The following is a 26,877-nucleotide window of genomic DNA, read 5'->3' as shown; positions in this document are numbered from 1 at the left end:
GTCAGGCTTGCTAAATAAGCCTAAACCCTACTGCACTAGTTTACTAAACAGGCTAGTTAGACTGTAAATATTTACCCATACCACGCCCTATGCACTCGTGTCAAATGCATGTCAACTGTCACTCACTTATGCTAAGCTATAAATGGCCTAGGATACATGAAAACTACGATGTACTGTACATCATTCGACCTGCAGCAGTCATGCTTCATTACATGCTTATCTAGGTTTGGGCTCGCTGCGTACACTCAGTCTATGCCAGCCTAAATAAACCTAGCCTAGAACATGGATATCTTAACCCTAGGTATAGCCGAGCATAGGCTTATTTAATAGGCCTGTATATTCTTACCTAAAACCTTTAAATATTATAGATACGTTCATAAAGAATAACAGACATTCCTGAAGACATACTAGGTTTAGGGTCACTGCCTACAGTCAGTCTAAGCCTGTTCTAACTTAAATGAGACGTGGGCCTCGCATCAGGCTATCCCCAACCAACCACCGCATAGCCTAGCCTAAGCCTGAGCAGTCTCAGCTAAAATCAACGCCAAATCTTGAATCATTAAACCTATTTCCAACTAAATCAACTGACATTTGTGACGAAACGTCACATTCCGACATCATACGAAAACCACGACGGCCCGGACCAGGCCTAAGGCTCGGGCTGTCCACGGGTCCACGGTAGGCCTTACCTGCTTGCCCCACTTCCAATCCGGGCCCCGAATCACCCTCGCACCAACTCCTTCCATCATATATCTCGTATTTCTGCCAGTCGTTGCTCCTGCTGCCTCCATGGCCGGCGAGAGACACCGGTCACAGGCAATCCCGAAGGAGAAAACCAGCTCAGAAATACTCGGGAGGAGGAGGAGGAGGAGGAAGTCACCATAAGATGTTGTTTATGTTGAAGCGCGTTCGAGTCTCGGTGAATTTTTATTTTGTGCAGCGTAAACGTAATTCTGTGGCACCAAAACGATGGAATAATCTCATTCGTCGCTTTAAAAATAAATGTAAGTGAATTGGTGGATCAAATGATTTCATACATTTACAGTAATTGTGAATGTAATTTTGACTCGAATGATACCGAATTTTTCCTCGAGATTTGGTCATTGAGTCCACTGACAAGATGGCAGCGTACACTTCGATTTTAATACGAAATCGCTCCCTTATTCGTGTATAAACCAAATACTTATGTAATACCCTCGTTTAATTGTTTTTACTCTCTCTCTCTCTCTCTCTCTCTCTCTCTCTCTCTCTCTCTAGACATGTATAAACAAGATGAAGGGAAAACTAAGCAGAATAAAAAATGTGATAGATTTTCTCAATCATTGGATATGTGAATCAATCCTTTGAAATTTGATTTCAACGGTCTTTAAATAAACCAAAAGTTGTATGGTCATGAAGTCGTTATACAGTAGTTTATTACCTCGTCACAATTCAATATTCTAATCTTTACGCAGTCATATGGAAAACCTCAATGGCCATTAGCCTATTGCTAAGAAAAGCTCCGCGCCGAGACACCGCACTGGAAGGTTAGTCTTTCCAAATTATTATAGATATACAAAGCTTTATATATTGTAGATATATACGGTTTTATGAATGTCGCCGACCACTTTTTATCATGAAGTATTCCCCTGTGTAGCATATTTTTAAATGAAGGGAAACGTGCAACATCTGACTACTGTCGTTGTATTCTCGTGTACGCAAAGTATAAATATTTTCAGATTATTCCTCTAGATTCTTTCTAACTATTCCAAACTCTCGTAGTGTGGACAACTGGCCATTTTTTAGTCACTGGTCTCATGACTATAGCCTAATATCATACTCATACCTGGGTACCGTATCTCAGGTCCGTAAGGGAAACAAACGTCATTGCCCTCGACATTTCTGAGGTCTATTGTATGAATAGCTACCGTGCGAGATGCTTGTCGGATAAACTTGCTTCATATGACATTGCCGTTTTGTTTACGATGGTTTTCAATTTCTAACCGAGTGCACTGTCTCCATTCTAAACCATTCTGTTTTATTCTTGACCTACAATATGTTAGACTAGTTTTTTTTTTCAGGGGTCGCTGTTCTCGCTGTTATTTTATTTTATTTACTTCCGAAGAGTTTTTTGCATGGCAGAAACGAGTCACATTTATGTGTTTCTTAGCTATTGCAGTAAATATTCAACCCATGGGCTCTAATTATCACAGGCTAGTGAAAACGAGAGACTAAGCTTACGTAGCCGGGTCGCCTGTTGTATAAAAACGTTTACTATTAGTGAAGAATTTCACCTCACTGCTCACTCTCTATGCATTTCCCTTAAGTCATCCTCATCATGAACGTTTTCTTTGTCAGAATTCCCCTTCACTGGGTTAGACGTGAATGTATTCTTTCCTTTCTCTTTGTTTTGTGCGTTTCCCGCCATAATTCTCATCTAGTCTAGGTTTTCATTTGAGCCCCTTTTCCATTATGTCTGACCAAATGTTCCTCATCACTTTTCATCACATGTTGAAAACATCTTAATTTGTTTTCAACAAAGGGGAAACCACATCTCTCTGCAACTGCAGCATTGGTAATGTGGTCCACTCACACCAATCCAGGCATGAATCTTGTTATTCTGAAGTCATGCCTCTTCAAAATCTCCATTTTCTGTGCCAATACCCATGTCTCTGCTGCTGAGAGTAGAACCGTACAGGCCTTATAGATAGTTATGGGTTTTTCTTGTTTGATAAGGAGATATTTCTATCTGCCAGTGGTCATGCAATTTCATTCCTTTTCACCAGACTTTTGCTACTCCTTACTGGCCTGGTCAAGCCTGCTTCAAAGGCCAGTACATATATATGTCACAGAGGTATTGAAAATGTTCTGCTTTTTAAACGGAATGTCCTTCCCACCTCTTCATGGTACTCCTCTCCCTTCTCTTTCCCATTTGCATTACATTGTGGACATTCAGAATCCCGTACTCCACTTACACTTCAAATTCTGAACGTTTACTGTGACCCTTTACTTCATTTCTAGTCACTACGAACTTTGTTTTGTCTCCTCCATTCCCCTCTTCCACTCTTTAAACATTTCTAGAACCTATTCCAGGGGCCTCCCTTTCTACACTCCTTTGTAGCTTCTTCCTTTACTGTGATAAACAGCAGAGGACCCAGGGCCGATCCTTGATGGACACCAACAACTATGTCAAATCCTTCTGATACATATGCACTGCCTTGACTCTAGATCTTTTTTACATGTCTCTCTTGTGTCAGTTCGTCCTGTTTTCAGATGGAAATTCTACTTCTTACCTTTGATCTTAATCTGGCTGCCTCACCTCTATCACAAGGAAAATAAAACAGTTGGTACAGTCATTCTAAAGCTTTATTTTCATGGAGTAATGACGGTGAACGTACATGCAGTTTTTATAACAAATTAAGCGAAAAGTGTAATGAAAATAAATATTAAATACATATATGTATGAACGTGTAATACTCAAATATAACAATGAATTACAAAGGAAAAAAAAGACCCATGTCATTACAGGGTCAATTTTTATTCTTAATGAAAAATAAGGTCTATCTTTCTATGGAAAGTGATCTTTCTGAAAATGCTATATCAAGCATTTATCCTGGATGAACTCCCTACAGCAAACTTAATGAATAATTAGTTTGGAGATAAAATGAAATAGCCAATAGGACCAAAACTTAAAAAAAGAAATTGAAACAGATTTTTGATCAGATGAAAATTATATTAAAATTGCAAGACAGAAGTTTCATTACTTAAGAACCTCTGAGCTTTCAACATCTTCATGGTCAGAAATGTTTAAACTAACTGAAAATAAAAGTCTGAAAACAAACGGTGCACTGTGTATAGAGACAGAGCACTATACATTTTTTAATATGAGGCACCAGTCTGTACAGTACTGTGCAGGGAACAATATTTTCACGAAAATACTGACTAGTAGACATAACAGCTTAGGAATGATTTCAAGTTCTCACAATGGCATCGATGAAGAGCTTGGGGTATGTAAATATGATCTATACAGAGAGTAGTAGCACCATTGTTACACTTACTGTTACACTTAAGAGTAAATTTCATCAAAGGTATATATTCTATATATGGTTCGACTTGCTGTCTCCTGTGGACACAGCATCCTATACATAATCTTCTTCCTAACCTGTACTCTTGATAAAATTAGAATTTTCCTCTTTTCCTCCACAAACAAAGTGGATACTTTACATCAGCAACCAAAGAGTTACCTTTCCACAGCAGAAAAAAAATTATACTTTACTCCAACATACAAAATTATACTTTACCTCAACAAACAAACAGTAGCTCTCTTCAACGGAGCAAATATTAATTTTCCTAGATAAACACAATGTGTTGTTTACTCTTCCTCAACAATCAAAGAGCTAATTTTCCTCAACAAATCCTACTTCTTTTCTGTAAAGCTAAAACCAAAAATCGTTTTTTACTTGCTGTTGCTACTACTCTAATGATAATAAAGGCTTTTATTATAAAAAAAAACTATACATAACTATATACACAGGTATAATGTAAAGCAAAACTAAAGGAACTAAAGTTTCAAGAAGTCTCAGTACCTCAGTCTGACTGAGGCACATAAAATTATATATCTCCGATAAAGCATTGAAAACACAATATAAATTCCAAAGAATCATCTAACTGGAATTCCCTTAATATAAATCGAATCACTATATGGTACATGCTCTTAGCAGCACACCAAAGGCACATCTCGTTTTTGGTCTGGACTTAAAAACTAAAATCTAAAAAATAAAGTATAATAAAGCCAACTTACTCTCTCCAGCAGTTTTAGATGCAATACATAAATTAACCTCCTTCTCTAAAATCTGTTTAAACAAAGTATAATAGATCCAACTTACTCTCTCTAAAGGTTTTAGATACAATATACATAAATTAACCTCCTCCTCCTCTACTGAAGAATGGTTATCATCACAAACTACAAGCTGGAGAGAGATCTCTGATGAAATCAAACGTATAATATTATATAACATATAAAACTGATGTCTAAATTTACGCGCAAACACCCTCTCTTCGAAGATAACACCCACTATATACTTGTTCTCACACCCGGCCAAGCTGAAGTTCTTTCCTGATATGCTCAGCTCGTAGAGACGAAGACGCGAGACTTTACTTGGGCCTAGGAACTTTGGTGGCGAAGCTGCCGACGAAGTTGCCAGCAGGGTTGTAATTCGCCACGACGAATATCTTGCCGGTAGGCGAACGGGCAAAGCCCACTCCAAGCTCCTTGCTGTCCTGCCATACGACTTGGGTGAAGTGACCTACAAAAAAATATTGTCATTAATATTTCCACAGGGTCATAAACATTTAAATATTTCCACAGGGTCATAAACATCTAAATGTTTCCACAGGGTCATAAACATCTAAATGTTTCCACAGGGTCATAAACATCTAAATATTTCCACAGGGTCATAAACATCTAAATATTTCCACAGGGTCATTAACATCTAAATATTTCAACAGGGGTCATAAACGTCTAAATATTTCCATAGGGTCATAAACATCTAAATATTTCCACAGGGTCATAAACATCTAAATACTTCCACATGGTCATAAACATCTAAATATTTCCACAGGGTCATAAACATCTAAATATTTCCACGGGGTCATAAACATCTAAATATTTCCACAGGGTCATTAACATCTAAATATTTCCACAGGGTCATAAACATCTAAATACTTCCACAGGGTCATAAATATCTAAATACTTCCACAGGGTCATACACATCTAAATACTTCAACAGGGTCATAAACATCTAAATATTTCCACAGGGTCATAAACATCTAAATATTTTCAGAGGGTCATAAACGTCTAAATATTTCCACAGGGTCATAAACATCTAAATATTTCCACGGGGTCATAAACATCATTACTACTTAGTATGTATCAACTTCCACAGAAATATCCAGGGAATATGATCCCAGAATGTGGAAAATGAACAAAATTGAGAAAAAATGAAGAAAGTACATAGCCTAAATGAATGAAATGGGGAGAAAAAATGAATGAACTGGACAAGTCAGCAACCAAATGAATATGTAAGCTCCCCTTTCAAACTTGAATAGTATCGGCATTAATAATACTGCCACTTCACCATTTAACAGTGAAAGGAAAGTAAGACTTTATATTGATAGTAGAATGCGCTAGTTCTCGAGGTGTAAACTGGAGTCCCTTGTTTAAAACAGATTATTCCAGATGGCTAAAATGTATACCTTCCAGTAATGGTGTAAATCAATTTACACTGTTAATAAAAGGGGATATCTTCCAGTAATGGTATAGAACAGAACAGAATATAGAATTTAGACCAAAGGCCAAAACTGGAATCTATAAGGTCATTCAGCGCTAAAACGCAAACTGACAGTAAAAAATTTGATGAAAAGTGTAACAGGAGCGAAACCTAGCAGTTTCACTATGAAACCATCGTTGGCAGATGGAGGAATGTAAGAAGGAAGAAAAAGAATATGAACTGAGGTACAATAAAAGGACTGAAAGTGTAGCTAAGTAATGAACTTCAAGTAAAGCCTACAGAGTACCTAGTGAGGTGCACTGACGGCCCTACCTACCCCTCTACAGGGGATTCCCCGACCAGACCCCGAAACTCACCAGCTCTGAGGTCAGACGGCTCCTTCCCGAAGGTGTAGTCTTTAATCTCGCTGTACCACGACTCGACGGCCTCGCTGCCCTTGATCTTGTGGTTGGGGTTCGAGGACCAGGCGCAGTAGATGTTCTCTCCGTACTTATTGTTGTCCCTGTGCTGGAGGACGTTCTTTTTGGCAATCGTTTGGGCCCACTCTTTGGCGAATTTGCTCAGCTGAGGGAGGAGAAGTAGAGAAGTAAAATAGCAAACAGAAAGTATACTAACACACACACACACACACACATATATATATATATATATATATATATATATATATATATATATATATTTTGAAGCAAGAGAGAGGTGAACCCATTGCTAATGGGAGACTATATGGCTAAGCAACTGTCCTGGGGATTTTAAGCCATATGTATTTTCACAGGGTCATGAACATCTAAATATTTCCACAGGGTCATAAACATCTCAATATTTCTACAGGCTCATGAACATCTGAATACTTCAACAGGGTCATAAACATCCAAATATTTCCACAGGGCCATAAACATCCAAATATTTCCACAGGGTCATAAACATCTAAATATTTCTACAGGGTCATAAACACCTAAATGTTTCCATTCATAAGCATCTGAATATTTTCACAGGATCATAAACACCCAAATATTTCCACAGGGCCATAAACATCTCAACAGATCAGTCAATCATGCAACCAATTATAAAGTGAATGAATAAACAAAAGTCGCAGTGTCAAACCCACATCTTTGTTGAGCTTGAGGGGCGGCACACCGTGCTTCTTGCGGTAGTTGTTGTGGGCCTTCAAACACTCCTCGGCGAAGTCGCCCTCTTCCGACGAATCGCTGCTCGAGGAGGAGGATGAGGACTTGGCGGTAGCCTTGGCTGGCGCTGTGAGTGAGGACTTCTCTTTCGAGGCTGTCTTGCTGAAGCCACTGAAAAGAGAAGGTGAAGGAGACGTTAAGAATCGGTAACGACTTATCCTTCGAGGCTGTCTTGCTGAAGACACTGAAAAGAGAAGGTCTGAAGCCACTGACACGAGAAGGTCTGAAGCCAATGAAAAGAGAAGGGCTGAAGCCACTGAAAAGAAAAGGTCTGAAGCGAATGAAAAGAAAAGGTCAGAAGCCACTGAAACGAGGTCTGAAGCCACTGAAAAGAAAAGGTTTGAAGCCATTGAAACGAAAAGGTCTGAAGCCACTGAATAGAAAAGGTCTGAAGCCACTGAAAAGAAAAGGTCTGAAGCCAATGAAAAGAGAAGGCCTGAAGCCACTGAAAAGAAAAGGTCTGCAGCCACTGAAAAGAGAAAGTCTGAAACCACTAAAAAGAAAATGTCTGAAGCCACTGAAAAGAGAAGAAGGTCTGAAGCCACTGAAAAGAAAAAGTCTGAAGCCACTGAAAAGAAAAGGTCTGAAGCCACTGAAAAAAAGTCTGAAGCCACTGAAACGAGGTCTGAAGCCACTGAAAAGGGGTCTAAAGTCACTGAAAAGAGAACGTCTGAAGCCACTAAAAAGAAAATGTCTGAAGCCACTGAAAAGAGAAGAAGGTCTGAAGCCACTGAAAAGAAAAGGTCTGAAGCCACTGAAAAGAAAAGGTCTGAAGCCACTGAAAAAAAGTCTGAAGCCACTGAAACGAGAAGGTCTGAAGCCACTGAAAAGGGGTCTAAAGTTACTGAAAAGAAAAGGTCTGAAGCCACTGAAAAGAGAAAGTCTGAAGCCACTGAAACAAGAAGGTCTGAAGCCACTGAAAAGAGAAAGTCTGAAGCCACTGAAACAAGAAGGTCTGAAGCCACTGAAAAGAGAAAGTCTGAAGCCACTGAAACAAGAAGGTCTGAAGCCACTGAAACGAAAAGGTCTGAAGCCAATGAAAAGAGAAAGTGGAGGAGACATTAAGGATTCGCCGAGAACCGCCAACATCGAATGGGATTAGGATGAAAGAGAAGGCATTATGGAACCAGAATATCCCAATAAAACTTAGGCCAAAGGCCAGACGTTGGAGCCTATGATGAGTCATTCTGCGCTGCCGGAAATTGAAAGTAGAAAGGTTTTAAAGATGTAACAGGAGGAAAAAAACCTATGAAACAACTGTTAGGAGAGGGTTAAGGAAAATAAGATGGAAGAGAGAGAATGTGAGCGGAGTACAATCAAAGGCATAACTAAAGGTTGGCTTGCAGGGTCCCTTTGGCTCTAAGCCACACCCACTTTTCAACCTTTTACTTTAACTTAGTTTCCGCTTCCTTTCTTCCATGTTGCTTTCCAACCACTCTAACTCCCTCATTTCATTGTCTTAGGATTGAATGGCTGAAAGAGCCCAAGTGCCTTGGTTTATTGCCTAATTTTCATAAATCAATCAGATCAACTCAGAGAGAATCTTGGAATACGAAAACTCTATGGGTGAGACTTACCCTACAGGTGGCACTTGGGTGGCGAATTGTCCTAGCCAGTTCCCTTGTGGGTCAAAGTTAGCCACCACGAAAATCTTAGTCCCCGCGGCGCTCCTTGCATAACCAATGCCCACTTGTTTCGAATCTTTCCAGATCATCTGTGAGAAGTGTCCTGAAGAAAATTGGTGAATTCAGTACAAATCTCTAATCATCAAAATTCTGAAAACATGGAAAAATTGTAGCTACTGACTACCTGGAAGAGTCAAAATAAATCTCTAATTGTTGAACTGTCTGAAAGCATAGAAAAATTGCAGATAAGTCTTTACTACTGCCTGCCCAGAAGCATCCAATTCAATATAAATCCCTAATTGTTGAACTGTCTGAAAGCATAGGAAAATTGCAGATACGTCTCTAACCACTGCCTGCCTAGAAGGATCATATTCTATATAGATCTCTAATATTACCAAACTGTCTGACAGCACTGACTGCCTAGAAGATTCAACATAAATCTCTGATTAATAAACTGTCTGAAAGCACAGAAAAATTTGCAAATGCGTCTCTGAATACTGACTGCCTCAAAGCATGAAATATGGCCACGTCTTTCACTAATGCCTGCTTGAAAGAGTGGCAAAAAGAAGTAAATTTTCCAACTGCTGCCTTCATGAAGGCATAAAAAATAGCAATCAAGACTTTAGTTACTAACTGGTACACTTACAACAACAAAGATCTGCGTTTCTGATTATAAAAAAAAACAATACACTATAACTTCGAATACATTAAAATACTCACCGGATTTCAAAAGAGAACCTTTAGGCTCTTCGCCAAAGACGTGGTCCTTGATTTCCGAGTACCATTTGTCAGTTACTTCTTTCCCCTTAATCTGAATGGGTAAGGAAATGGAGTTTTAGTTTATTTCGGATAATTGTGTTATGTTGTCTTTTCATTTATTCATTGTTCAGAAGGATTTTTAGCAATCCAGTCAAATGTATACAATATGTACATGAACTAAATCAATTAACTGCAGCCTGCGAGTCTTTATTTCAGAGGCTCTTCGGAATAAAGTATTCTAAAGTCAGACAATATGTGATTGGTCAAAAAATTGTTTCAAAGTACCCCACTCAACCAAGAGTGTTTGAAATATTTGAAATACATAAAGTTAAAACCACTGAACCCAGAGTATTTAAAATACATAACAAAGTTAAAACCACTCAACTCACGTGTTTAAAATACATAAACTTGAAACCACTCAACCCTGAGTATTTGAAATGCATAAAGTTAAAACCACTCAACTCAGAATGTTTAAAATACATAAAAGTTAAAACCACTCAACCCTGGGTGTTCAACTACATAAAGTTAAAACCACTCAACCCAGAGTGTTTAAAATACATAACAAACTTAAAACCACACAACCCTGAGTGTTTAAAATATATAAAGTTAAAACCAATATACCCAGAGTGTTCAAAACACACAACAAAGTTAAAATAACCCCATTCTCGATATACAACAACTAAAATGCAACAGCCGCGTATCATACGCACCTTAAACGTGCTGGAATTAGACGACACACAATACACGTTCTCTCCATACTTGTTGTCGGGTCGGTGGGCCAATTTTTCGTCGGCAGCTAATTTCTTGGCCCATTCCTTCGCGTGCTTGTTTATCTGTGAGGAGCGGGTGGACGACCGAAGGACAGGTTGGTAGGAGGCACGGACGGAAGGACAAAGGCCGTAGGATAGGTTTTAGGATTCATTGATAGGACAGGGTTTTGGATTGTTCAAACAGCAGCCGTGATTGGAAAAGGATCGGGGGAGGAACGGCGTTTAAGGAAAACAGAAATTATGAACAGCACAGGAATGGTGGGTGCGCAGAACAGAAAAGGAATTGGAATTATGTGGGAATTGCAGAAACAGACAAGGATTTGAAATTATATTGGAGGTGCAGAATAAACAAAGGAATTGAAATTATATTGGATTTGCAGAAACAGACGAGGAATTGAAATTATATTTGGATGTGCAGAACAGACAAGGAATTGAAATTATATTGGATGTGCAGAAACAGACAAGGATTTAAAATTATATTGGAGGTGGAGAATAAACAAAGGAATTGAAATTACATTGGATTTGCAGAAACAGACGAGGAATTGAAATTAAATTGGATTTGCAGAAACAGACAAGGATTTAAAATTATATTGGAGGTGCAGAATAAACAAAGGAATTAAAATTATTGTGCAGAACAGAAAAGGAATTGAAATCATATTGGATTTGCAGAATAGACAAGGAATTGACATTGTACGGAAATACGTTTTGAAATTAGGAACAAGGATATTGGGACAAAAACGCATACAGCAAGTACAAAATGGGTGTAAGAAACGAAAATTTGGTAAAAGACGAAGGGCAGATGATTTGTGAAATAAAGGTAAATAATAAATGAAAACAATAAACAAGTGGGAAGTATAACAAATGAGCAAATATAGGTTGAAAAATAAATGTTACAATACATTAAATAAGGTCGGATAATGAAGAAGTAATACAGATATGTTAAAGATTATAATAAACGAAAGGATTACATGAAAAAAATAGTAGTAGACAAAGAAATCCATATATATATAAGACGAATATTACGAAGAAAAGCAAAAGTGTATAGTAACAAAATATTGGGTAAAAGGAAAAATATTGTTAACAGTTAACGAAGAATACACAAGATGCAAAGAGGAAAGAGTAACGTAGAATGACAAAGGAAAAAGGGATGAGGTGATGATGCAGTGGAGGTTTGATAAATAGTTGGGAATAAGGAATAACAGAAAAAATAAAAAGAGAAAAATAAAGTACAGATTAGTGGATTAATACCGTTAATTCTTCGCCGTCAATAAACTAAAGAAATGTTATTAGTCCAGAATGTTATGATTTCTGGAAATCAAAAAAACGGTACAAGCAGACACCAAAATAATTAACCCTGAAATAAAAAAGACTAGTGTTAGTCTACTCGACGTACGTTGCAGGCGTTCCAGCTCCCATTTGAAGCCAAACGGTAAAGTAGTTAATAAGTTATGCACTTCTAACACCAAGTGGTTATTTTCTGATACTGAATTAATAAGTTATGCACCTTCTAACACCAAGTGTTATTCTCTGGTACTGAATATCTTGGGGAAATGTCAAACCCCTGACTGTATAAATTTAGAAGTATTGCCCTGGAAGTGGTAAAGTAATTAATAAGTTATGCACTTTCTAACACCAAGTGGTTGTTCTCTGGTACTGAATATCTTGGAGAAATGTCCAGTCCCTGACTGTATAACTCAGAGGCATTGCCCTGGAAGAGGTACTTCCGTCTGTGTGTGCGTGTTTGTGCGTGTGTGTGTGTGTGTGTGTGTGTTGATTTTCATACTGGTTCTTCTCGAGAAACATAACAAAAGATCTAATTACATGCCAATTTCCAAATTATTTTGGTCACGCTTCAGACATCAGGCAAAGGGCCAACTGTGTGTTTTTCCCCGAAAGAGAGTTCACCGACCCACTTTTGCGTTCTCCTGAAGGAGAAAAAAAGTGTCTTCTCCTGAAGTTGGCCCTTCAAGAGAAAGAGAGAGAGAGAGAGAGAGAGTTCACGCACCGACCCAATTAAGGGTTCGCAATTTTTCGAATGGCTGACATCCAAACTCAATCTAGTAAAGGACACGTCTCTTGATCAGAGGGACCAGGTCTCTCTCTTATTATTAAGACCAGACCTCAATGATGACAACAGTTCAAATTGATCTGTGAACGAAGGTAAAGGTAAACATTACGTACCCTGCACTAGCCTTTATTACTTAAAACCAGGCCAACGCCAATTTTAAAAGCAGAGACATGCAATTGGCATGATCACAGTGACTACTGCAGTCACTGACTACAGTTCGAGGAAGGGCCTTCCATGCAAACAGAATTGAATTGAACTGAATATAAAATTTAGGCCAAAGGCCAAGCACTGTGACCCATGAGGCCATTCAGCGCTGAAACGGAAATTGACAGTAAAAGGTTTGAAAGGTGTAACAGGAGGAAAACTTCGCAGTTGCACTAAGAATCAAATGTTAGGAGAGGGTAGAAAGTAAGACGGAAGAAAGAGAATGTGAAAGGAGGTACTATAAAAAGAACGGAAGGGGTTGCAGCTAGGGGCTGAATGCACGCTGCAAAGAACCTTAAGTAATGCCTACAGTGCACCGCATGAGGTGCACTGACAGCACCACCCCACTAAGGGGCCACGCAAATAGAAGTCATCTCTTTGACAGCAGTGGTTCAAGTTCCACAGTGGAAAGGTTTTTGACAGACAAAAAAGGACAGAGAAAATCAACAACAGTAAAAGGGGAAACATAACAGAAGCTAGAAGGAAGGAAGGAAGGAAGGGAGAAAGGAAGGGCAGAAATAAAAGGAAGGAATGAATGAGTAGGAATACGAAAGGAAGGCCGGGAAAAGATAAAGGGAAAGTAACATAAGCTACAAGGGAGGAAGGGTAGAAATAAAGAGGGGAGGAATGAGTAGAAACAAGGGAGGAAGGGAGGAAGAAAACAAGAAAGCAGGAGTGACGGAGAACGAAAAGACGCAATAACAGTACAGAAGGAAGGCAGGAAGCAGAAACAAATGACGGAAGTAGATAGACAAATAACAGAAAGTGATTTGCTCTAATAATAATAATAGATTCACAATCTATTTTACATATTTTACATAGTAATATAGTTCCTATATAGTTGTGGATTTTTATTACACAATAATAATAATAATAATAATAATAATAATAATAATAATAATAATAATAATTAGTTAAGGCCACAGTTAAAGATAAAAAGAATTAATTCAATACAGCAGTAGACCCACACCATTACAAATAAAGAGACGTCACCAAAATCAGGGAGACTGAAAAGTGATTCGCTCCAATTTCCGTCGCCCAAAACAGCAGCAGCCTTCGCGCCATTCCGTCCATCCCCTCCCGCCCGCCCGCCCGCCCTCCGGCTGTGGCGACTTCGTGCAGGTGGGTTTGCCACGGCACGGGCGTGGGAGGGAGGGATGAATATGGATGTCACATAAGTGCGTGTGGGAGGGAGAAGGCAACCGCTCATCATCCTTGTCCCAGTTTTTCATTCTCTCTCTCTCTCTCTCTCTCTCTCTCTCTCTCTCTCTCTCTCTCTCTCTTTCAGACGCTGGTTTCTTCCTTGTTGATGATGTCGATGCTACTTCCTTCTTTTCTTCCTTTCTTCATTTCTTGTTTCAGCTTTTCTTGCTTTGTTGTTGGTGGTGTTTCGTTTCGAATTTTATTGTTGTTTTATTATTTTGAATGAGGAGGGTCCATTGCTTTCTTCAATGCTGGGGCGTTCTTTTTATCTTTTACTTTGGGTCTAAACTACATATTATTATTATTATTATTATTATTATTATTATTATTATTATTATTCAGAAGATAAATCCCTATTCATATGAAACAAATACAAAGGGGCCACTAACTTGAAGTTCAAGCTTCCAAAGAATATTATTATTATTATTCTTCAGAAGATTAACCCTATTCATACGGAACAAGCCCACCAAAGAGGCCACTAACTTGAAATTCAAGCTTCCAAAGAATATTATTATTATTCAGATGATGAAGCCTATTCATACGGAACAAGCCCACCAAAGAGGCCACAAATGAGTATAATTTTGCAATGCAGCTAGCTAAAAGGACCTACCTAACTTCTAGGTGGGGATACTAGTTTTGCTAACTTACTACAACTCGAAATGCAAGCTTCCAAAGAATATATGGCATTCACTTGAAAGAACTTACAGAAGATAATAGGAAATACAGAAAGAGCAGAACAAGGGCATTCCTTCCCGGCCTTTCGGTAGAAAATACAAAAAGATGTGAAAATGCACTGATATTCGAGATCAGCAAAATGGCGTACAAAGATGGCTGCATAAAGATCATTTCTTCTGGTCAGACTAATGACTAAAACGCCTGGCGCGGCTGTAAAAAAAAACAAAAAACATAATAAATAAAAAATCATGCATTTAAGACGGTGCTTTAAGTGACCTACCCGTAGCTATACATCAGACGTTTAATATCAGACATCAAGAGCAAAGACACCGAAATCTTAATGACATAATAACACCAAGGTTAGCCATGAGTTTAAACGACTTAAGAGACAATGTGGCCGCAAAGATGACCAGTAATCAGACTCAATCTCATTGCAGACATGCAAGGCCTACATATTATTATTATTTTTTTTTTTTTGTCGTTTTCCCACGGGACCTGGAAGTTGGGCCAAATAAGACCAGGGCGCCATTAATTGGGGCATAATTTGAGGCTAATTTGAGGCCTGGCGCATCTGCAATTGAGGGGCGTCACCAACTTCGTGGGTGGTTATGTCTTTTACCAACTTTTTTTTTGGCAGACACACGAGGTCAAATGGTTTAGAGTTGTGATGGAAAATTCGTGTAGAATCTGACACTTTTTTTTAATAAAAAAGTTTACAAATTCATATTGCTTCTTGACAATGAAGATGAGCAATAATGTGTACACATGGGGACAATTCATGTTGTCCACTGATTCACCTACAGGATGCGCTAAGATGAAGAGCCCGTGCCGGCATAAGGCAAACTTTGCCTTAAAAGACAATTACGAAATAAAAAAGCTGGAATTTTCTTCAACTGGTTTAGAAGGGGATCCTACTGGAAATTCTTTCTCTAAAGAGCCAGACTTTTCTGATGTCCTAATATAAAACGTTTTTGATGTCCGAATATAAAACTTTTTTGATATCCTAATACAAAGCCTTTTTGATGTCCTAATATAAAACTTTTTTGATGTCCTAACAAAAACTTTTCCGATGTCCTAATATGAAACTTTTTTGATGTCCTAATATGAAACTTTTTTGATGTCTTAATATAAAACTTTTTTAATGTCCCAATATAAAGTTCTAAGGATGTTAGCACCTGTGAACGTGATACGACATGCCAAAAATTTGCTGCAATGTTAAAGGAACTTTTTGAAATGACACTGTTTTAAACGAAATGAACCAGAAGGTAAATAAATGGCCATCATATTCCAGACATCTTTCGTCTGGCACCTCAAATCACCTTGGGATACTCGAGAATGAATGAGCGCCTGCGCGTCAACACTGTCTAAATTTAAACTCAATATTTTTTAGGCATTTCGAAAATTCAAAATGGAGTTCACACGCTAAGAAATATACTTCACGCGCCATCTCTCGATATTTTGGAGACAGGAATAGAAGACATTCCTTGTGCCAACGGGAATGGGAATCAAACGTAATTTTCCTTACAATGTCAAATTTTAAGGGAATTTCTCTATCTCGATCCAACGGAATTCCTAATATTGATAAACACGGGGCGTGACTGATAATGAAATGCTTCAAGATCATTTTGGATATGATATCTACAAGAAAAATACTAAGACGTACAAAAGAAAAAGATTCTTAGACGTAAAGAGAAAAAAAATACTAACACGTACAAGGAAAAAATACTAGGAAGTACAAGAGAAAAATATTAAGATGCACAAGAAAAATATACTGAGACGTAAAAAAATACTAAGACGAACACGAAAAAAATACTGAGACGTAAAAAAAAAATACTATGACGAACACGAAAAATATTGAGACGTAAAAAAAATACTAAGCCGAACACGAAAAAAATACTGAGACGTACAAGAAAAATATGCTAAGACGTAAAAAAAGTACTAGGACATACAAGGAAAAATACTATGACGTACAAAACAAAAAATACTAAGACAATATCTCAATGGGGAATTAATAAATGGTTAAAGGAAATGAAACTGTTTCTGAAAGAACATTTGACGAATGGTGACTTTCGGTTTGACTTCCTTTATACATTTGTAAACGACATAACCAAAACGAGTTCTTCTTTTTTCTGTTTAAGATTTCAACGAGAAAATCGTTTTAATTAACCAGGAGTGAAAATATACTCGCGTAAAATTAATAAATAAACCGTGTCATTAACTGCAACACACAGACGAGGAATGGCTCCATAAAACTGCTATGTATAATAAAAAAAAATCCAAGTGGATCTATCTTGTTTGTCCGCCCCGGTTGGGGGCGGGGTAAGTAGGGGATCGGGAGGGTAGGGGAGACATGGCACATACACCCTCTGCCTGCAAATCTGTTTGTCCGCCCCGGGGTGGGGGCAGGATAAGTAGGAGATCGAGAGGGTAGGGGAGACATGACACATCCACCCTCCTCCTCCAAACCTGTTTGTCCGCCCAGGGTGGGGACGGGGGAGGGGTAGGTAGGGGATCGGAAGGGTATGGGAGACGGGCAGTGCCGGATTCCAGCACAGCGTAACACACACCATCAAGTTCATAATAAATAAACATCACGGAAATCGTAAACTTCAGTAACAGATGTTGACCTCTACGCAAATAACTGCTTTGGGGACGAAAGGTACCGAAATTATATAATTACATGCAATATTATCTTAATTGATACCAAATTATGGGAACCTGAGTTTTTGCGCAGCAACGAAAATTTAAATTAAGATCAAATTCTTGATAATCACTGAAATCACTTCAACTTACCTATTTTGTAAGTACTTTCATTACAATATTACTGCAACCATTTCAAAATAAGTACTTTAGGCTAATTACAATATTACTGCAACCATTTCAGCTATACGATCAAGAATACTTTTTATATTATTTCACTGTCCTTAGTACTTTCAAAAATACAATTTTTTTATCACTACAACAGCAGTTTTCTAGACCTTTCACAGATACAGTGATAATCTTTAAACCTTCATGCAAAAAATACAAAGTTAAATAACTGTTCACGTATACGAATATTAAAAAAAAATATGAAGCAAACAGTTGCAAAAGATACGTAGTTAATTTTTTTTTTTTTTTAAACAGCGATGTCAATTTTTCCAGATGAAATATCGAGCATTCAAATTCAATTGACAAGCATGGGATATGTATATTAAAACTGATATAAACAACATTGACATTCTAAATCTGAAACATAATATTTAAAAATATTAAACTTCAAATGATATTCGGTCAAAATATTATTAATGATATTATAATAAATAACATAAAAACTTAGTATATGTATCATGTGTTTAAAAAATCATGGAGGTGTTTTCCGTAACCTTCCTCCTCCCTCCAACGAAATAATAATAATAATAAAAATAATAATAATAATAATAATAATAATAATAATAATAATAATAATAATAATACCCTTCCTAAGCGACATCGCAGCCCATAACGCAATCATTTATAATTGACCTATACGGTTGATCCCGAAGGTCACCAATAAGTGCCTCCGGACCTTGACCTAGAAAGAGAGAGAGAGAGAGATATGGGTCACACATCATGACCGCGACCACTTGCGAATACCCCTCTTAGCTTTCAAGTGCCATTGATTATTAACGAGTAACTCGGGTAACCTCGCCGTATATCATTCACAATAATGAGGGTGCCGCCTCCACTCCCCAACCCCACCCTGGAGATTGCAAGGACGTCTGCTGCCGCCTTTTTGCTGCTGCGGGTCTGAAGGAAGTGGGCGGTAGAGACAGAGGAGAGGAGGAGGAGGAGGAGGAGGAGGAGAGGAGGAGGAGGGAGGAGGAGGAGGAGGAGGAGGAGGAGGAGGAGAGGGAGGAGGGAGGAAAGATGGATGGGAAGAGGAGGAGGAGGGAGGAGGAGGAGGAGGAGGAGGAGGAGGAGGAGGAGCAGAGTATGAGGAGAGGCAGGGAGGGAGGAGGGGGAGGTTGTTAAGAGGAGGAGGAGGAGAGGCAGGTATGAGGGAGGAGGAGGAGGAGTAGAAGGCGGCAGAGTATGAGGGAGGAGGAGGAGGAGGAGTGGGAAGGCGGGAGAAGTAAGAGGAGGAGGACGAATGAATGGGGCTAATTTGGCAAAGACGCTATCACACACTGGTCATGAAATAAGGGGAACTCAGTGCCACTGAAAGAGCCGTGACACACCTCATTATTTTCGTCAATGTCACTCGAATCGAACTTCTTTTTTTCCACTTACATATATAATCAGGTAAGTCGAGGAATCTCCTTGATATGTGTAATAAACTCAAATTATACAAGGACGAATTTCAAGCTTTGTATAAAATCTATATATAATATTCGGAAACTTGTTCTTTGTTGTGCATTCCAAAGATATATTCAAGATTTTCTGTACATGTTTTATTATTATTTTTCTTTTTTTTTTTTGCTAGAGAATAATGTATGTTTTTTTGGACATAGAGTACCGCATAAATGCATATATTCCATAGTACCTTCATAAAAATGAATACAAATTTCAGCCATTCTAAAATATTTGGGAACAGAAAAACGGAGTTTATTTTTCTTTATATTAACATAAATCAATTTCAAAGAAAATATGAGAATGTATAAAAGAATGCTAAAAAAAACAAGTTAGTTCATACATAATTTCCTTTGTCAAAGTTCATTCTAAAAATTGTGCATTGGAAAAAATCGAATTTACTTTTGTTTTATTGTCGAATATACCTATTTCAAAGAAGAAATGAGAACACAGGAAAATAAAATGTTAAAAGATGAGTTAATTCATACATAATTTCCTCTGTCAAAGATCATTTTTAAAAACAGACATCAGAAAAAACGGAATTTGCTTTTTTTATTGTCGAATATACTAATTTAATAATAAAAAAAACAGAACTTTGGTGAAAAAGAAAATTGCTAAAAAAAGTTGATTCATAAATAATGTCATCTGTCAAAGTTCACTCCAAAAAAAGGCATTACAAAATGGAATTTACTTCTCTTTATTGTCGAACAGACTAATTTCAAAGAAAAAATCAGAACTTAAGAAAATATAATTTAAAAAAGTTAATTTATTCATAATTTCCTCTGCCAAAGTTCATTCCCCCCCCCAAAAAAAGACATTAGAGAAAAAGAAATTTACTTTTATTTTTATTGCCGAATACACCAATTAAAAAGAAAAAATATACGAGAACTTAAGTTTAAAAAAATTATTTTGAAAAGTTAATTCATAAATAATTTCCGCTGTCAAAGTTCATTCAAAAAATAAAAAAAAGGCACTACCCGCCCAAAACCAAAATGGCAGGTAATACGCCCAGCAGACCATTCGGGTAATATGACCAGACCATTTAGGTAATTTGCCAATCCCAACCCGTAGTTACACAGGCGAGTTAACGCCTTGATAACGATGTGAGTTACGAAGCGTAATGATCACTTTGCATGAGCACAAATTACAGTGACGTGTTTTATGGCAGCAACGAGATGGTTTTTTTTTTTTTTTTTATCTCAATATGCTTTTGGAATCGCACTGGAAAGTGCAACTAAAGTATTGTGCGTTTAGAAAGCTTTTTAAATTTTGGAGTCACATTGCGGAGTTCAACTAAAGTATTTTTCAATTAAGGTATTGTGTGTCTAGAAAGCTTTGTACTTTTGGAGTCACACTGGAAAGTGCAAATAAAGTTTTGGAATCACCTGGAAAGTGCAAATAAAGTTTTGGAATCACCTGGAAAGTGCAACTAAAGTTTTGGAATCACCTGGAAAGTGCACAGCTAAAAGTTTTTGGAATCACTGGAAAGTGCAACTAAAGTTTTGGAGTCACCTGGAAGGGTGCAACTAAAATTTTGGAATCACTGGAGAGTGCAACTGGGGTTTATTAACACTGGAGAATGCAGCTAAAGTTTGGAATCACACTGGGAGTGCAACCAAAGTTTTGGAATCATGCAGGAGAGTGCAGCTAAAGTTTTGGAATCACACTGGACAGTGCAACTAAAGTTTTGGAATCACACTGGACAGTGCAACTAAAGTTTTGGAATCACACTGGAAAGTGCAACTAAAGTTTTGGAGTCACCTGGAAAGTGCAACTAAAGTTTTGGAATCACACTGGAGAGTGCAACTAAGGTTTTGGAATAACACTGGAGAATGCAACTAAGGTTTTGGAATCACACTGGGGAGTGCAACTAAAGTTTTGGAATCATACTGGAAAGTGCAGCTAAAGTTTTGGAATCACAATGGACAGCGCAACTAAAGTTTTGGAATCACACTGGAGAGTGCAACTAAGGTTTTGGAATAACACTGGAGAATGCAACTAAAGTTTTGGAACCACACTGGGGAGTGCAGCTAAAGTTTTGGAATCACACTGGAAAGTGCAACTAAAGTTCTGGAATCACAATGGAAAGTGCAAATAAAGTTTTGGAATCACACGAGAAAGTGCAACTAAGGTTTTGGAATCACACTGGAAAGTGCAACTAAAGTTTTGGAATCACACTGGAGAGTGCAACTAAAGTTTTGGAATCACACTGGAAAGTGCAACTAAAGTTTTGGAATCATACTGGAAAGTGCAACTAAAGTTTTGGAATCACACTGGAGAGTGCAACTAAAGTTTTGGAATCATACTGGAAAGTGCAACTAAAGTTTTGGAATCACACTGGCAAGTGCAACTAAAGTTTTGGAATCATACTGGAAAGTGCAACTCAGGTTTTGGAATCATACTGGAAAGTGCAACTAAAGTTTTGGAATCATACTGGAAAGTGCAACTAAAGTTTTGGAATCATACTGGAAAGTGCAACCGAAGCTTTGGAATCATATGGAACAAGCCCACCAAAGGGGCCACTGACTCGAAATTCAAGCTTCCAAAAAACATTATGGCGTTCATTTGAAAGAAATAACAGAAGGTAATAAGAACTAAAGAAAGAAGAGATCAGTTATCATAAAAAATATAGTACCAAATCAATAAAAAAGGATAAAAATGTAAACGAACGATTAAAGTACAAGGCGAATTGTGTTAGGGTACGTCAGTCTCTTCCGAGACAAGGATACAATTTTTTAGCGATCTTAATTGAAGTCGGTGTGTTCTGTCGTACACACGACGGTCGCCAGGCATTCGAAAACAACGACGGACATTATATTATCGTAAGTCACGCTACAATACGCGAAGCTTCATTTTCCGATCGAGTGGTGTTCGGCTGAAGGTCGTTCGTGTAAGTGGGCCAAGGACCGAGGGATATACTTGGTCCTAAATTACGAGGGCTATAATGGACGAGAAGAAATCCGTACGTATGTATAAAGAATATATATATATATATATATATATATATATATATATATATATATATATATATATATATATGTGTGTGTGTGTGCATGCATAAATTATATATACATATAATGTATATATATATATATATATATATATATATATATATATATATATATATATATATATATATATATATAAATGAATAACCTTCACTGGTTCTCTCCTACGTTTGATCTATTTCAACAAACTTTTTAATTTTATTTCTTTGCAAAACTTTCAATTCCTCTTTTCTTTACAATACGTCACACGAATGAAGTCATACTAATCTAAATCATTCTATCCCGTCGATTCGAATCTGGACTCAGAGAGAGAATCGATCACATTAAAAAAAAAAACTTAAGGACAAATATAAGTAAAATAACAAGCGCAAAATGTCCGCCAAACGCGAAAGGACTAATCCTCCTAGATACATAGAAGCGACTCATTTGAAAAAAAAAAAAGATTCTCCCCAGCGTTTCCAAACAGCGCAAGAAAATGCCAACTTTATAGACTGAAAATTGCGGGGAAATGAAAGCCGCTGTGACCAAATTATAGCCAATTATATCCGCTGAGGACAACCTCCCACTTAATCACGGTCAGCCCCGCGTATTATTTTATACTTTAACAAGAAACACGGCAGAACAAAAATATATTGAGAGACCTTCTCTACTCTCTGTTTATGAAGGGAAGAAAAAATGAATTGAGAGAGCTTCTCTCCTCTCTGTTTATGAAGGGAAGAAGGACATATAAATTGAGAGAGGTTCTCTCCTCTCTGTTTATGAAGGGAAGAAGAACATAGAAACTGAGAGAGCTTCTCTCCTCTCTGTTTATGAAGGGAAGAAGGACATATAAATTGAGAGAGGTTCTCTCCTCTCTGTTTATGAAGGGAAGTAGAAAAAATTAAGGGAAGAAAAAATAAATTGAGAGAAGTGAAGAAGAGGAAATAAATTGAGAGACCTCCTCTCCTCTCTGTTCATGAAGGGAAGAAGAAAAAATAAATTGAGAGACCTCCTCTCCTCTCTATTCATGAAGGGAAGAAGAAAAAATAAATTGAGAGACCTTCTCTCCTCTCTGTTTAGGAAGGAAGAAGAAGAAATAAACTGAGAGAAGGGAAGAAGAAAAATAAATTGAGGGACCTTCTCTCCTCTCTGTTCATGACTGGAAGAAGAAATAAACTGAGAGAAGCGAAGAAGAAAAAATAAATTGAGAGACTTCCTCTCCTCTCTGTTTTTGAAGGAAGAAGAAATAAATTGAGAGAAGGGAAGAAGAAAAAACAAATTGAGGGACCTTCTCTCCTCTCTGTTTATGAAGGGAAGAAAAAATAAATTGAGAGAAGGGAAGAAAAGAAAATAAATTGAGAGACCTTCTCTCCTCTCTGTTTATGAAGGGAAGAAGAAAAAATAAATTGAGGGACCTTCTCTCCTATCTGTTCATGAATGGAAGAAGAAGAAGAAGAAGAAGAAGAAGAAGAAGAAGAAGAAGAAGAAGAAGAAGAAGGAGTTGCGCGCATAAGGAATGCACCCAAGGAGACAGGTATGAATCAGGTAAGAAATGCATTATTCTTAGACCTCGTCATGGCTCTCATGATCTATGAGAGAGAAAGTTGTCTTGTTGTTTCCGTGCAAGTTCCGAGGGCAATGGATTAAGAGGCGCAGGTGGGAAAATAAATCACTTGAAAACTTCGCGTGGAAGTCATGAGGAATGTAATTGATTTCAGGTGGAGTACAGGAATGTAATTGTATTGGCGTGTAGTAACATGTGTACACGCGTCAGTATTTTCACACGCAAATATGTACAGATATAATATACATTAACATACTTACATTCATAAATACATATGTGTGTGTGTGTTTCAGGTGATTTATAAGAATGTACGTAATTATATTGTGTAGTACCATGTGCACACGTCAGTTTTTTCACACACACATGTATATATGATATACATAAACATACATACATTCATATATACATATGAGTGTCTATGTATGTGTGTATGCATGTCATACATCACCACATATAAAAAAAAGAGACTGGGTTTTAGGTCCTCGCTAATTTCGACTTTATTTCTATATATGTATGTATGTATGTATGTATGTATGTATGTATGTATGTATGCATGTAAACGAAGAATAGAAATATTCATAACATCCTGAAAGCACTATGCTTCACCGTAACACTATTCAGCTTAGTAACAAATCACCAAATCCAAAAAAAAAAAAAAAATATTAGTTAAAAGAATTTTAGTTAACATGAAAACGGCTAGTAACGTTGACTACGATATCTACCACACCGCCAGCTTTAGTCCCTGAGAAATTATTAATGGGCACATTAACAGCACTTAAAATTAAGTTAAAAAAGAAAAAAAAAAAAGAAAAAAACAGACTCCCTGCTTGCTGCATCTTACCGGCTCCCCGACCTGGACAAAAAGAGAGAGAGAGAGTGAGAGAAATAAAAAGTAAGATAATTCTTGAGTTATTACAACAAGGCTTCTTGCTCAACTACTTTCCTTGTTTAGCAAGGGGTTTGTCATAAGGCGCAGTGATTGGAGACCCTTGCATCGTGACGTCATATTCTGATTCTGGTCGCTCTTAATGGCGCTACCACCATGATGGAGTGTTTCAATCTCGGTGTGGTGTGTTAATGGAATAACTGATATACACTGTATATACATATAAACATATATACATGTATATATTATATATATGTATATATATATATTTACATATATACATATATATACATACATATATACATATATATATATATATATATATATATATATATATATATATATATATATATATATATATATATACATTTTAAATTTTGGAGTCCATTTACTTTACTCTCGTATTTTCGTAAAACCGTGACAATTTTTATCAAAACCATTTTCTTTGCATTATGTAATTATATAATATTCTTTAAATTTCTTGCAATTTGATTTAATATATAATAATATCAGTAAACACACCATTCACTGAGATTACAGGACAGTAATGTTGTACACTAAGAATACATCATCAGAATATCAGACGCCTACGTCTAATATATGAGACAATAACGGTCTTCCATCATTTTGTTTTCATAAAAAAAAACAGGTTTAGGCAATAGAAAATAGTCAGGTACCATTATTTTTTTAAAGAAGTACAGATAATAAGGTATATAAAACAGACATATAACGATCTCCCTATTCTTTGCTTTTTGAAAAAAAAAAAAAAAAAAAAAAAAAAAAAAAAAAAAAGAGGTTTAGTAACATAAAACTGTCAAGCCCCCACCCCCCCTTTTTTATTAAGAAGTAAAAGTAAAAAAATGTATAAATATTGTCCCAAAGAAAAGGTAAAATTCGTCATGTAGATATAAGAAGTTGAGACGACCTTTTTTCAATGGGTGGGGGTAATGGGTGAGGGGGGGAGGCTAAGCCATCTGTTACTTACTTTCACAATCTGCATAATAAGATGAGAATTTCCTATTTTTCGTTCAAGGTAAGGAAGGTGGATAGCAAGAAATCGTACTTCCTTTGGCATGGGTCAAAAATTGAAGTTTGAAAAAAAAAAATCATAAGAAAATATAGCAGAATGTTATAAGGATAATGGGATGAGAATTTCCCATTTCTTCAAGGTAAATGTAGTTAGCAAGAACTCTTCCCTACTTTCGCCTGGGTTGAAAATTGAAGTTAGCAAAAAAATAATAATAATAAAATAAATAAGTAAATAAATAAATATAACAGAATGTTATGAAGTTTAATCAGATGAAAATTTAACATTTCTTTAAAGAAATAAATAAAAAATATACCAGAATGTTACGAGCTTAATATGATGAAAATTTAACATTTCTTAAAAAAAAAAATATACCAAAATGTTATGAGCTTAATATGATGAAAATTTAACATTTCTTGAAGATGGCAAAGGTGGCCAGCAGGAAATCACTCCTCCTTTTGCCTGGGTCAAAAATTGAAGTAAAAAAAAAAAAAAATTGTTAAGCAGTAAGATGAAAAATTCCCATTTCTTCAAGGGAACGAAGTTTGAATAGGAGGAAAACATCCCCCTTATTACTGATAAAAAAAAACTAAAGTTTAAAACCAACCAAAAAAAGAACGAATGTGTCTTTTTTAATATAACAGGGAATCTACGAATAATTTCTGATCCGGACATCAGAATACCTTTGCGGTCATACCAAATACTAAAAAAAAAAAAGAAAATTAAAAAATCTGTATTAGAAACCTTACAAATCCAATCAGGCAAAAGAGGAATTTAACAACAAAAACAAAACGCAAATTTTAGTATTAATTATAATTCCTATTTCCGTGTCAGCATACTGAGAATTTTTAATTAAGAAAAATCAGCATTAGAAAACTTACAAATACAATGAGGCAAAATAGGAATTTAACAACTAAAATAAGACGCAAACTTGAGTATCAATCAATTATAATTCCCACTTCCGAGTCAGTATACCGAAGGCTAGAACAAAGTGGAGAATGAACAGAAAATAAGCAAGTCAAGTGGACATTTAACAATAAAACCACCAGGAAGTAAAACAAATAAATAAATGAGACTGCCGAATATGGACGTTTGGGAGACGATTCACAAATTACAACTGCATGCATCGCTAACTGATTAACAAGCCAGACAGCGAAAGCAATGAGATATAAATACATAAATAAATACATAAATAAATAAATAAATAAATAAATAAATAAATAAATAAATAAATAAATAAATATATGATTTATATTTATAGTTATATTTATTATTCATGTCTCATCTTTGCTTTTCGTTCCCTGGTCTCCGTGTTTGTATGTACTGTAGGTAGGTTTGGACTTTGAAG

The 26,877-nt window shown here is 36.8% G+C and overlaps 2 protein-coding genes across 4 annotated transcripts in view; both read right to left on the bottom strand.

Moving 5' to 3' along the window:
* mib1 (mind bomb 1) overlaps positions 1–921 on the bottom strand; it is a 915,263-nt gene extending 914,342 nt beyond the window's left edge. For 2 of the 3 annotated variants that reach the window (XM_067107608.1, XM_067107609.1), the window contains exon 1: positions 690–921. In XM_067107608.1, the coding sequence (XP_066963709.1) occupies positions 690–791 (102 nt within the window). In that variant the 5' untranslated portion in view covers positions 792–921. The remainder of the gene's footprint in view (positions 1–689) is intronic. The other variant, XM_067107607.1, reaches the window with a different exon arrangement.
* A 2,406-nt stretch (positions 922–3,327) lies between these two features.
* LOC136841127 (uncharacterized) overlaps positions 3,328–26,877 on the bottom strand; it is a 101,316-nt gene continuing 77,766 nt past the window's right edge. The window contains exons 10-15 of the mRNA XM_067108172.1: positions 10,548–10,670; positions 9,799–9,889; positions 9,031–9,181; positions 7,375–7,564; positions 6,626–6,833; positions 3,328–5,285 (exon numbers count right to left, since the gene is read on the bottom strand). Coding sequence (XP_066964273.1) covers positions 5,134–5,285; positions 6,626–6,833; positions 7,375–7,564; positions 9,031–9,181; positions 9,799–9,889; positions 10,548–10,670 — 915 coding nt within the window. The 3' untranslated portion in view covers positions 3,328–5,133. The remainder of the gene's footprint in view (positions 5,286–6,625; positions 6,834–7,374; positions 7,565–9,030; positions 9,182–9,798; positions 9,890–10,547; positions 10,671–26,877) is intronic.

Source organism: Macrobrachium rosenbergii, chromosome 8 (genome assembly GCF_040412425.1).
Source record: "Macrobrachium rosenbergii isolate ZJJX-2024 chromosome 8, ASM4041242v1, whole genome shotgun sequence".
Taxonomy (NCBI): domain Eukaryota; kingdom Metazoa; phylum Arthropoda; class Malacostraca; order Decapoda; family Palaemonidae; genus Macrobrachium; species Macrobrachium rosenbergii.
This window is presented reverse-complemented; position numbering and strand designations above follow the sequence as displayed.